General features: G+C 38.9%; 1 protein-coding gene across 2 annotated transcripts in view; it reads left to right on the top strand.

The window, feature by feature from the left end:
• Positions 1-259: 259 nt before the first annotated feature.
• The window catches only part of abat (4-aminobutyrate aminotransferase), a 24,150-nt gene continuing 10,031 nt past the window's right edge, over positions 260-14,378 (top strand). The window contains exons 1-7 of one of the 2 annotated variants that reach the window (XM_069674166.1): positions 260-358; positions 1,449-1,492; positions 8,543-8,665; positions 10,181-10,278; positions 10,984-11,013; positions 11,670-11,787; positions 13,589-13,638. In XM_069674166.1, coding sequence (XP_069530267.1) covers positions 8,596-8,665; positions 10,181-10,278; positions 10,984-11,013; positions 11,670-11,787; positions 13,589-13,638 — 366 coding nt within the window. In that variant the 5' untranslated portion in view covers positions 260-358; positions 1,449-1,492; positions 8,543-8,595. Of the gene's footprint in view, positions 359-1,448; positions 1,493-8,542; positions 8,666-10,177; positions 10,279-10,983; positions 11,014-11,669; positions 11,788-13,588; positions 13,639-14,378 lie in introns of both variants that reach the window. The other variant, XM_069674165.1, reaches the window with a different exon arrangement.

The following is a 14,378-nucleotide window of genomic DNA, read 5'->3' as shown; positions in this document are numbered from 1 at the left end:
TAAAAGTTGAATATTTGTCTACTTGAATTACTTTTTATACGTATTTATATGTATTTATGTATTTATGTATTTATTGATTTATATATATGTATATACCGTATATGTGTGTGCATTTATATATAATTACTGTTAGTATCCGCGCGTTGTTGTTGCGGATGTTTTCATGAATACAAATAAAGATTTTTTTGAAAAAAAGAGAGAGAGGGAGGATAAACAGAACAAGCCTCGCCCCCTTCTCAGTAAAAACAGGCCTGCTGGTTAGGTCTCAGTCTTCTCTCAGTCCGACTGTGAGCAGCCGTCTGTCCTCCTGAGCCGCGGGGATCGAACTTCAGACCTGCTGCAGAATACTCGGTACTCGGTAAGTGATCTCTCTGACTCGCAGCGCGTGACTCACCGTGTCAGAACTGGGGGGGCTCCGGTCAGACCTCCGGTGGGTCTCTCTGTGTCAGTCGGTTGCTCTCAGACCGAACCAGCAGAACGAACAGAACCTGTTATCAGCTGATCAGATTCATAACCTCGTTAATAACAATGATCAGAACCTGTGAGGGGTGTGTGTGTGTGTGTGTGTGGGGGGGGGGGGGGGGGGGGGCTCCAGTCAGAACCAGCCGAAACCAGATTTATTGAACAGAAACTTGACAGACATCTCCAACCCGCAACCCATCAGGCTGCAGCTCCACTGTTACAGAACTCACCGGCGGATGTATCTGTTAGTGCAGATATTCATCGGTTTGTTTTTGATGATTTTAAATCAGTGTTTCTGTTTGTTGAAGCTTTAATCTCTCTGCAGACTGAACACTGTTACATCAGGCTGCAGCTCCACTGTTACAGAGCTCATCGGTGGATTCATCAATCAGGACACTTATTCGTCACTTTATCAAGCAGTGTGTTCATAATCACTTCATATCTTAATGTTTTCTGTTTTAATCTGAGCTATTAAAGATATAAATTAACACCGTGCCGACGGTCGGACGATTGGAGCTGCTGCAGCGACACATTTAAGTTTTCTTTTACATAACATGCAAATTAACTTTACAATAATACTCTGAAATATTGCACTGTTTATTCAGTCTGCAGAGACCACAGGGATGCTCACCGTTACAGATCTCACTGCTGATTTATTGTGACATCAGTTTGTGTTGAATCACTTGAAATCAGTGTTTCACTCTGCAGACTCACCTTTACATTATTTTATTATAACATAATGTTTAATAACACAGTGTTTAATAACATGTTCAATAACAGTGTTTAATAACATAATGTTAATAACATAATGTTTATAACAATCTTTATAACAATGTTTAACATGTTTAATAACACTGTTTGGTAACAATGTTGACATAATGTTTAATAACATGTTTATAACACAATGTTTATAACAATCTTAACATAATGTTTAATAACACAATGTTTAATTCTACTCTTTATTTAACACTCATTCTCTGTTTCAGAGCTGCTGCATTCGGACGTCTGGACACAAAACAGAAATTAGCAAGTGAGTCATTTATTTTTATAACTTTATTTATATATTTATAAAATCATTTATGTTTCTAAACTTTATTTAAATATTTATTAAACGTAATTTATGTTTATAAACTTTATATATATATAAACTTTATTTATTTGTTTCTAATTTAACAGTAAAGAGTAGAGATGTTTCGGTCATGAACGATTCGTTCAAAAAGAACATATCTTTTTAGTGATTGGAATGATCCGTTCAATTCCACGCATTGATTCATTCCTGCCGTTCACTCTGCTCTGTTCGTGGCTTCCCAATCCTTTCCTTCTTCCTTTTAGAAAACCAGACTGATTGATGTTAGCACGCGTCAATAGCCTTTCGGAGGAGGGCTGTATGTATCAAATGACCAAGTCATTGGTTAGGAGAACTACGGAACGTATCACTTGACTGAATGTGTCTCTCACTCACTCACTCACTCGTCCACTGAACGAGAATGATCCTCCTGAACAATACGACCCGATTATGAACGAAAGTGGGGCCGAAGTATTTCAGGTGTGAGTAAAAATCCAATTCCCAGACATGTAAACCTCTAACAGATGAACACAAACTAGTATGTTTAAGACTTTATAATGTCAAAAGGTTTGTAATGGACAAGTTGGGCCAAGTAATTGTTATATCGTGATGACTTTATGAGAAGACCAGTGAATGCAGTGGGAGCTGTCATCGTTCATGAACGAGTGACAGTGAGGAAGGAGCAAGTGAGTTGTTTCTTTGTCATTGCGGGTAAACATGAAGTGTCACTGAACGACTTGGTGAATGAGCGTAATGAACGAATCTTGCAGCTGAATGAGATTTGAAGATCCGGATCACTGCAGTGACCAATAAATGCCATCTCCGGTAAAGAGGCAGTTTTTATGAGCGATCTCCATGAGGGCTGACCGATTAATCAATTATTAATCCCAATCCAGATTTTTTTCTTCCCACGATTAAATAAACTTGATTGACATCGATATTGGCATTTAAAATACTGAAAGTGTTGCTCTGTTTATTTACATGTGAAAGTACAAAAAAAAATTCCCATAATTAATAAAGAAATGTGATTCAGTTTTGATCAAAATAATCGTGATCATCATTTTGGCCTGAATCGAGCAGCTCTGATCTCCTGAGACAACAGCATGTTTCCTGTTCATGATATTTATCTGAAGGCTCAGTTTAATCTGCAGAGCTGTTTCATCTCCATCAAACACACACACACACACACACACACACACACACCTGATGGGTGCATGATCTACTGTAGCTACTGTCACATATGCTTATCAGACATCACAGGGATTTGAGCCGAGTATTCAAGTTCATTCAGTGAGATAAGATAAAGTTTAGTGCTCCAGAGGACAGAGAGTGCTGCATTCAGCTGTGTGCAACTCATCACCTGGACATGTCAGGGTCATCACCTGGACATGTCGGGGTTATCAACTGTCCATTTTGTAAAAGAAGGAAAAAACTAACCTTGTGTTTATAAAAAAAAATTTCATATAAAATATCTTTGACTCTGAAAATGTGTTGGTGGAGTAAAGGAAAAGTGAAATATATTATATACAATATTATATTTACTGATAGTCGTATCGCAGACCAAATCTAAATATATTGACCTACACCTCCTGAATCAGGGTCATGATACAACAATGGTAGAAAAACATATTCGGTGATCCAGTCCGAGCACAGAAATGTTCACCTCTCTGTCACAGGGCAGTTTCTCTGCAGCTCCAGAGTTCAATAACTCCTCACTACACTTGTTACACAACAAACTCTGTCAATGATTCAGGTCACTGCAGGACGATCTAACCGTCCCACTCGGGATCGGACAGCCAGCTTTGGTCACACACAGCAGCTCAGCTCATACTGGACACCAGGGACAGCACATGAGACTCATATATCTCATATATATATATATATATATATATATATATACATATACATACATATACGTATATAATACAGACGGCTGCAGGACATCAGTGTTGGAGTCAGTGAGGAGCTCCTGGAGGTGTCAAAGCAGAGTTTAATGAGTGAAACTAAATCAGCTGCAGACACACACACAGACTACAGACTGTATGTTTGCTCCTTTATATAATGTGTCATTTTTGCAGCTCAGCTCACATTAACCTTACACACAGTAAATGTGTTCATCTTTCACTGTGTGGAAGGACTTAATGCTTTACAGGTTCAGTGATGCTTTAGGGAGCTCTCTGTGTAAACTAGGACACACACACACACACACACACACACACACACACACACACACACACAGACACAGCTTTGCCTCTTTCTTTCCTTTGAGTTTGGTGCCGTTGCCATGGTGACAGGATGAGACGTCAGCTGCATGTTAACTCAGTTTTTTCAGGGACTAACAACGACTCAAAGTGTGACAGCATGACCTTTGACCTCATGCAGGAAGTGTAAGCATGAGACAGGAAGTGAGACAGTGAATGATGAAGGTTTGATGTCATCAATAGGTGTGAAGTTTTACCTGATGTTGTGTTTCAACAGTTTTTTTTGTATTTAACAGTTTCTGTCGTCACCTTCACTTTGATTGACAGCTCATTGGATTTATTAGCAATCAGAGCTAACAGCACTCCCTGTGTGTTGTGTTCAAGAGCTCAGTGAGTGTTTTCAGCACATTTTAAACACAACTGAGCACTCACATCAGATTTAGATTGCAGGAGAGGCAGCTGTGACTTAATCCAAACATCAAATATCTGTGATGTTATATACCTGTTTCATACTCACCTTTATACTCATTGCTTGTTATCATCCAGGACTCACTGCTTGCGCACCTGAATCTCTGGAGAGAGAGCAGCTGGTAAACGACAGATAAACTGCAGAGCAAGACAGACTGTTTGTCTGATATTTACATGAACAAATCTCCAAAAGGCTCCAACAGCACAAACACGGCCCAGAGGTTACGTTCAGTGACTGAATAAGCTGCTAGGAGCTCCTGTTAGTTTAATAATCAGTTAGTTTAATAATAAGTTAGTTTAATAATCAGTTTAATAATCAGTGTTAGTTTAATAATCAGTTAGTTTAATAATCAGAGTTAGTTTAATAATCAGTTAGTTTAATAATCAGTGTTAGTTTAATAATCAGTGTTAGTTTAATAATCAGTTAGTTTCATAATCAGAGTTAGTTTAATAATCAGAGTTAGTTTAATAATCAGTTAGTTTAATAATCAGTGTTAGTTTAATAATCAGTTAGTTTAATAATCAGTGTTAGTTTAATAATCAGTTAGTTTAATAATCAGAGTTAGTTTAATAATCAGAGTTAGTTTAATAATCAGAGTTAGTTTAATAATCAGTGTTAGTTTAATAATCAGTGTAATAATCAGTTAGTTTAATAATCAGTTAGTTTAATAATCAGTGTAATAATCAGTTAGTTTAATAATCAGTTAGTTTAATAATCAGAGTTAGTTTAATAATCAGAGTTAGTTTAATAATCAGTTAGTTTAATAATCAGAGTTAGTTTAATAATCAGTTAGTTTAATAATCAGAGTTAGTTTAATAATCAGTTAGTGTAATAATCAGAGTTAGTTTAATAATCAGTTAGTTTAATAATCAGTTCAATAATCAGTTAGTGTAATAATCAGTTAGTTTAATAATCAGTTAGTTTAATAATCAGTGTAATAATCAGTTAGTTTAATAATCAGTTAGTTTAATAATCAGAGTTAGTTTAATAATCAGTTAGTTTAATAATCAGAGTTAGTTTAATAATCAGTTTAATAATCAGTTAGTGTAATAATCAGAGTTAGTTTAATAATCAGTTAGTTTAATAATCAGTTTAATAATCAGTTTAATAATCAGAGTTAGTTTAATAATCAGTTAGTTTAATAATCAGAGTTAGTTTAATAATCAGTTAGTGTAATAATCAGAGTTAGTTTAATAATCAGTTAGTTTAATAATCAGTTTAATAATCAGTTAGTGTAATAATCAGAGTTAGTTTAATAATCAGTTAGTTTAATAATCAGTGTAATAATCAGTTAGTTTAATAATCAGTTAGTTTAATAATCAGAGTTAGTTTAATAATCAGAGTTAGTTTAATAATCAGTTAGTTTAATAATCAGAGTTAGTTTAATAATCAGTTAGTTTAATAATCAGAGTTAGTTTAATAATCAGTTAGTGTAATAATCAGAGTTAGTTTAATAATCAGTTAGTTTAATAATCAGTTTAATAATCAGTTAGTGTAATAATCAGAGTTAGTTTAATAATCAGTTAGTTTAATAATCAGTGTAATAATCAGTTAGTTTAATAATCAGAGTTAGTTTAATAATCAGTTAGTGTAATAATCAGAGTTAGTTTAATAATCAGTTAGTTTAATAATCAGAGTTAGTTTAATAATCAGTTAGTTTAATAATCAGAGTTAGTTTAATAATCAGTTAGTTTAATAATCAGAGTTAGTTTAATAATCAGTTTTATAATCAGTTAGTTTAATAATCAGTTAGTTAAATAATCAGTCAGTAGCTTCTTCTCTCCAGCGTCTATGACACAGACTGATCCTCCATCACTTCATCACAGTTTGCCTCCATCAGGCTCTGTGTCTTTGTGTTCAGATTCCAGCTGATCCCAGTTCAGACCGACCTGCATGCTTTCATTACCCCCCACCCCTCCCTCACAGAGACCCCCCTCCCCCCTCCTGGCCATATGAAGATGCAGTCTTGTGTAACTCTCTAAACCAGTTTCATCCAGTCGGAGCTGTTGCCAAGAAACTGATTGTGTGCTCAATGTGTGCATGCATGCATGTGTGTGTGTGTGTGTGTGCGTGTGTGTGTGTGTGTGTGTGTGTGTGTGTGTGTGTAGGTTCAGGGTTTCCTTCTCTGTGTGAAAACAGATAGCTGGAATTTTCCTGTTCCTGATGCCACAGTTACATAACAGGCAGAGCAGCTCATTTATTCTCCAATTATAAAACCTTTCAACAAACATATGAACATTATTAAAACACACACACACACATATATGTGTGTATATATATCATGCATACATGTGTTGACGATAACTTTGTATAGATCATGTAAACTGGTTGAAGCTGCTTGGGGTGTTTTAGAAATGGTGTCAGCCTGGTTTTCTTGACATCCTCCCAGTCTGCAGTTCATGAGCATCACAGCTCAGCAGACTGTCTTTAATATGGTTAAATATTATTTAACATTATGCACTCCACTGGTTTTAAAAGGAGTGTGATTCTATAGAATGACAAAATGGTCCTCCTCCTCCTCTCCTGATTTATTCCCTCAGTTCATTTAGTCACTGATGATCCCATTTAGAGTCACACAGACCAGAAAGAGGGGGAGGGTTTAGGGCGGGGCTACCTGTGATTGACATGGCGGTAACACATCACATGTAGGCTGCTGTTGAATAGTGCTTTTTGGTTCGGAAGGTTCCTAACTGAGTGAAATGACCCGGAAGTGTTTAAGTGTCGGTCATGATAAGAGCGGTTTGAATTCTGTAAATTAAAAGGAAAGGAGCTTCATTGCTTCCTTTATTATCTACTTTATATCTTTATAAACACCATCTGGACCATCTTCTACCAGAGGAGAGGAGAAAATAATGACCCACAGTTCCTCTAGGCAGCAACATTTAGAGCGTCGCACCTCTTTGCAGTCATGAAAACACGCATTGACATGACAGAAGGTAGATTTAGATGCCAACTTGACTGGATTAAATAGTTATTTTCAAACAATCAAACTGAAGATTCATGTGGATCAATACTTTTGATAACTTATTTTCCTTTTTTATTTAATCCCCACCTCCAATTAATCAATAAATCAATCAGTCAAACTGTATTTGTGCCTCGACGATAGGATAATATAGATAAATGCCGTTCAAAGCTCAAACCCACATGCCTCTCTGAAGTGTTCTGTTGTGATGACGATGAGGTTTAGGACTACAACTAAAACACTATTGTTATTTTACTCGTCATAAATATGATAAATAGATAAATAATCATCTGTGACGGTGGAGTGTGTTAGATCGCCTCATACATTACTCGTAGTAAGACAGAACATGTGTAGACTTCAGTCATATTAATACAAACAAGATTATAAGATGGAATAAGATTGTTTTACAAATAGCAGAAACAACAAAACAGATAATGATTTCGCAACATAGTAAAGTAAAGTAAGTGATTTAAAAAACATTCATAAAATGATTTTTTTAATAATTCTTAATGTTAAACAGGCTGCAGAAGTTTGAAGTCAGGTTTAGAGATATGAACACTTCAGGTGCTCACAATGATGCTGCTGAAAGCTGCCTCGTCCTGCCGGTCGTGCTGCTTCACACACTGTAAACATCTCAATGAGGTCACATTATCACCTGTTCTCCGTGTTTTTATGACTGAATGAAACAACACGGAAAGAAAGCACCAGGCGATAGATGACTCTTTGTAGTCGTCATAGGTAGACTTGAGTTTTTTACACTTCAGAACCACCTGACATCAACAACATCCGCCCAGTGTAAGAGCAGTCTGATCCTCTGAGCACCGCGGTCGTCTTTTCCTCACTCCTTCTGAATTCACACCTTTCCTTGACCTCGTGACGTTTTCCATCAAGCTCAAGGAAAATTGGTTAGGAAAAGACGGAGCGGGTAAATATTTGGACTTTTCATCCGCAGCCATGGAGTCAAAAGCATGTGATTGACAAGTTGCTACCACAGGGACCTGAAAAGATGTTTAGTTCAGTGTTCGATTGTACTAAAGAAACTCTGAGGAGTCGGCTGGTTTATCGGCTGGTTAAGTTAGCTAAGATTAGCATCACTGGTTAAGCTAGCTACGATTAGCATCACCATAATTATGGTGTGTTACCATAATAATGGATGCACCAAACTAGTGCTAGCATCAGCTAATCATATCTTAGTTTTTGCTCCGGCTCCAGCGCCACCCTCTTGTCCAAATATGGTCCCTTCTGGCTCCAGAAGAACAAAATGGCGACGGTGTTTATATAGATGTATAGCTGTAGATGTAAGCTCCTAGCTGATTGGCTCTCTCTTTGGTCCACCTCACAAATAATTGTCATTACCCCCCCCCCCCCCCCCCCCCCTGCAGGTGAGACCTGAGGGCAGCTGCTGCCTCTCTCTCTTCCTCTCTGACTCCTCGTCATGGCATCCTCCCTGATCAGTCGGCATGTCTCTCTCTCTCTGCACAGAAATGTGAGGCTCAGTGCTGCAGGTAAATACTCACCTGTTATATATAATATGATGTGACTCACAGACAGGCTGTGAGGTAACGGTGTGTTACAGAGGTAAAGTCAGAGCGAGAGGAAGCAGCAGCAGTTGATTCTATAAAATCAGACTGAAGTAAAAGCTGCATATCTACGTCTGCTCCACACTCTGGGGACATGTCAAACTTTTATATTTAAGTGAGTGTTTGTGTTGAAATGTTCCCTCTAAGCATGAAGTCATAGCTGTGATGTGTTCAGGGACACAGTAAACACATCTATAATGGGAGTCCTGCAGAGTTCTATGAAGAGTGTAAATGTTTGTGTGACCTGCAGCAGGACAAGTTTACCTTCAGTCTGATGAGAGGCTGCTGACTGTGTGATGTCTCAAAGGTCCTCTCTGCTGTCAATCATCAACAGGCCCACTCACGTTCACTACCTCACTCTAAACACTCCCCTGCACACACTGTTAATACTTTTAGTTTACAGATATCACAACATGAGGAGCTGGGATCAGACTGAGTCATATTAAGTCTGATTTTTACCTGTTCAGACTAAATAAAGACAAATATTAAACACACAAGAAGGATTGAGTTTGTTAAATTAACTCACAGGAACGTGACTGAACATTCTTCCATGCCTGGTCATGAAAACAAAAGCCAGGATTAAGAGCACAACTGCCTTTCTTGCAGTTGGTTTAATATTATGTAAGTGGGCTGAAGAGCTGTGGCAAACAGCACGACTTAAAATACAGTTTGGAGTCCAGCACTGATATTGTAAAGGGATGTATATTGTCTGTGGTCAGCGTGTTAGTGTGCATTAAATCTAACAATTACTCGACCCATAAGAGAAATATAAAGAGAAGTGTAGAGGACCTGAGCTCGAGCCCTGAGGAACACCATGAGTGATCACATCACTCCTCTGACCAGTGGTGACCAAAACATTACAGTAGTTCTTCCTTCAAACTCCTACACACCTGTAAGTGGACAGGTGTGTAGAAAACTGTACTGTACTCTGCTCTGTGATCTTTCAACTGTAGGAAACGTATGATATACGTACGTATCTATCCAGAGACTTCAGCATGTTGTTCTTTGCAGAGAACAGTTTTTATTGCTCCCACATGTGGAAGTACACACGCTCCTTTTTACTGACACCTGTTAGTCTGCTGATAAACTGTTAAACCACTTTGAAGATTAAACATCTTTAATCTGTTAATCTTTTACCTCTGCTGAGTTTATCACCCCGTAAGAACAATGAACTGTTCTTTAATAACGTTTCTTTGTGGCAGTCCTCTATAATTAGATAACAGTAAATACATACAAGGTTCATGGCTGCAGACCATCAGGCAGCGGTTTTTATGATGGAGGTCAGAGGTGAATAAAAACAGGAAGAAGCTCTGCAGAGATTCATCTGTTCACCTGAAAAGTCACCTGAGTTTAAGGTTTATACAGTAAAATATAAATAATGACACAAAATGATCAATAACATTAATGTGTTATTTATAATGTGTGTGTTTCCTGCAGCAGCCTACAGGTATGTCAGCAAAGCAGCACCAAAGACTCAGCAGGAGTATGAATACAATGGACCCTCCATGAAAACCAGCATCCCTGGGCCCCGATCACAGGTAACACACACACACACACACACACACACACATAAATGAGTCAGCAGGTTTTCAGATCAAAGACCGTCTGTTTAAAGATATAAATATGTAATTATATAAATATATAAAAATATAAATAAATAAATTAGTGTGCCGTGTTCTGAATCTTGGCAGGTGTGTTTTGGGGTAATTTTGGCCCCCAGAGATAAATCAGAGTCCAGCTCAGCGTCAAACACCAGCTGGAGCTTCAGTATGAAGTCATGTTACTGACGCTGCCCCCTGCTGGTGATTCAGATTAACACAGTTCACGTTTTATAACACCTGAAAAACAACAGGCTCACAATACAGTAAGTGTTATAAACCTGCACAATTTAATCCCTTTATATTAAATCACCTACACCTACCTAAAATACACAGTGCTTCATTACACAATACAGACAACAACAGAACAACATGGTCCACAACATGTCCACAGATCGAACCTGGACAGTACTGTGTGTACAACTGATGTAATGAGACGCAAGACAGAAGTGGTAATAAACAGTTAATACGACAGCTTTCGTTTACTATTGATGCACGCAGCAGCCATCTTTGGTTGTAATCGGAAATCGGAATTCGGACTTCCGAGGACAAATGGAACACACCTCAAGTCACAGAGGCAGTTTAACGTGGCCTTCACAGCAGGGACTTCACTTTAATAAAACTCACTGTGTTTTCACTCTGCAGGAGCTGACCAAACAGCTGGGAGAGATCCAGGTGAGTGTGTGTGTGTGTGTGTGTGTGTGTGTGTGTGTGTGTGTGTGTGTGTGTGTGACAGATGGATCTGTAATTGTGTTAGCTCAGTGAACCAGTATAATAGACCCCTGAACTGTGATGCTGTTGCACACAGTCTCTCACAGAGCAGAGAGCAGTGTGTGAACTGGTGTGTGTATGGATGTGTGTGTATTCACAGATTCTTATACATGAGTTGTCCTTTATTGTGGTGTTGCAGTGACGTCTGTTTGAACAGCAGTAAACACTCTGACAGTAGAACTGAGTCTGTTTTATAAAGCTGTTATTAACTGTTGTTCAACGTGCGACGCCTTCAGTGATGGGGACGTTTTGATTCAAATGCAAAAAAAAGCTTTTTGATTTGTATTAATTGTTTTTATAATCATCATAAAAGTATTCTCTCAGTTAATAAAGTTTTGCTCACAGATCTAAAAATAGCTTATTAATATATATATATATATATATATATATATATATATATATATATAATAACCTTCATCTCTGTCACTGGGCCACATTTAAACGCGTGTTATTCTCTCCCGTGTGATTATTTGAGTGTCACATGGCAGGTGTTTGATACTCGTGTAGGGAGGGTTCACTAAACTGTCGTGGTAGTAAACTCAGTTGATGTCTGTCCTCAGAATGTGGGAGCCGTAAACTTCTTCTGTAACTATGAGGAGAGTCGAGGGAACTTCCTGGTGGACGTGGATGGAAACCGAATGTTGGACATCTACACGCAGATCTCCTCCATCCCCATCGGTCAGTTTAAACAGTTCAGACAATAAACTCCCCATCAGTCAGTTTAAAAGGGGTTGTTTTGTTTCCCTGGTGTACAGGTCCCTGCATTACTCATTGCATTGTCCTGCACACACTGCATTGCTCTGTTTGTGTCTGGGTGTTTTGTGCTTTGGGTGGACAAGCTTCTGTGTTCGATGGTTTGAAGTGTACTGGGATGTTGTGTTTGTTAAAAATCCTCCTGAGTTTCTCGGATACTCCAGACAGACAGGTAGGGAATAATGCTGTGGTATTTGTTGTTCTCTACTTTCCTGTTGGAGTTGTGTTTCTGGTCTTGCTGGAGGCCCAGTTTGGGTAGCCATGATGTTACAGGAAACAGCCTGGCCTTCTTGGACTGTGCAGTGCACATTAAAGAGGACAGGAGCCTCAACATTGAAGTTTAGAAGAAACCCACTCACACAGACCAGTACTTACTTTTTGATTCTAACTACCGACTAAAACACAGGCCAGGAGTCATTAGAAGCCCACACCACAGAGCTCAAAATGTACCCACCAGGACAGAGGGGAAGAAGAAAGAACAGGAACTTCTCAGGGAGGCACTTCAGACGTGCGGCTACCCAAACTGGGCCTTCAGCAAGACCTCTAAAAAACAGCTCCAACAGCAAAGAACAACAAACGCCACAGCATCATTCCCTACCTGTCTGGAGTATCTGAGAAATTCAGGAGGATTTTTAACAAACACAATATCCCAGTACTCTTCAAACCATCGAACAAACTCAGGCAGAAGCTTGTCCACCCAAAGGACAAATCACCCAGACACAAACAGAGCAATGTGGTGTATGCAGTACAATGCAATGAGGAATGAAGGGACCTGTCCATCAGGGAAACAAAACAACCCCTCCACAAACGCGTGGCCCAGCACAGGAGAGCCAGCTCCTCAGGTCAGGACTCAGCTGTCCCCCTCCATCTAAAGGACAAAGGACACTCCTCTGAAGAAAGCAAGGTTCACATCCAGCCAGAGAAGCTTTGAAAGAGGTGTCAAGGAAGCCATCTTTGTTATGCTGGAAAAACCATCCCTTAACAAAGGTGGTGGCCTTAGACACCACCTATCACCCGCTGACAATGCAGTGTTGAACTCTCTGCTCAAACAGCTGAGATCACACTCAGGATCATGTGAGCCTAACGACCCATCAACACCAGAGGGTACTAACGACTCTCAGTGATACTGGGTTCACAGCTCAGGCTAACGACTCACCCTGATTACACATCTATTAGCATACTAATGACCTACAGAGGCTAATAGTTCTAACTAATAATGCTAACATCTATTAGCATAATAATGATCTACAGAGGCTAATAGTTCTTACTAATAATGCTAACATCTATTAGCATAATAATGACCTACAGAGGCTAATAGTTCTAACTAATAATGTTAACATCTATAAGCATACTAATGACCTACAGATGCTTATATTTCTAATAATGCTAACATCTATTAGCATACTAGTGACCTACAGAGGCCAGCTGCCTGGATTAAGCTTAGAATCTCCATCAGTCACTTTAAACAGCTGTTTAAACTAATACATGCTGTTAATAATCTCCTCTGTCTCTGAATCAGTTTAATATGAAGTCTTTGAACTCTGGTGAGTATTAGATGTTTATTGTGGACACAGGTTGTATGATTAGGGTAGATAGAGCATCATATTTAATAACTCATATTAGTAACAGTTTAAAGTTTTAAACAAAACGTCATTAGCTTAATATTGAACAGGTAACAGTATTTATTGTGTATTTCATTAACACACATTGTTGTGTCCCCTGACAGGTTATAATCACCCCGCTCTGCTCAAACTGATGTCCAATCCCAACAACCTGGTAAACCAGCTGACTGCGTTCATATTCTGATTTGAAATGAATGAATTTTTGTTAATGAACGAAGAGAATGAGGAAGAATAATGTGTCAAGTCTTCACAGAAAATAGAGTTTGCTTCAGCACAGACACACTCTGACTGTCAGACTACAGAGGGTTAATATCTGAGATTACTGCAGAGATTATTACACACAGAGCACACACAGAGTACACACAGTACACACAGAGTACACACAGAGTACACACAGAGCACACACAGAGTAAACAGAGCGCACACAGAGCACACACAGAGTACACACAGAGTACACAGAGCACACACAGAGTACACAGAGTACACACAGAGTACACACAGAGCACACACAGAGTACACAGAGCGCACACAGAGCACACACAGAGTACACACAGAGTACACAGAGCACACACAGAGCACACACAGAGCACACACAGAGTACACACAGAGTACACACAGAGCACACACAGAGTACACACAGAGTACACACAGAGTACACAGAGTGCACACAGAGCACACACAGAGCACACACAGAGTACACACAGAGTACACAGAGTACACACAGAGTACACACAGAGTACACACAGAGTACACAGAGTACACAGAGTACACACAGAGCACACACAGAGTACACACAGAGCACACACAGAGTACACAGAGCACACACAGAGCACACACAGAGCACACACAGAGCACACACAGAGCACACACAGGGTACACACAGAGCACACACAG

The sequence above is a fragment of the Semicossyphus pulcher genome, unplaced genomic scaffold, assembly GCF_022749685.1.
Source record: "Semicossyphus pulcher isolate SPU_LCO1_2020_fin unplaced genomic scaffold, fSemPul1.0.p SCAF_23, whole genome shotgun sequence".
NCBI lineage: Eukaryota > Metazoa > Chordata > Actinopteri > Labriformes > Labridae > Semicossyphus > Semicossyphus pulcher.
This window is presented reverse-complemented; position numbering and strand designations above follow the sequence as displayed.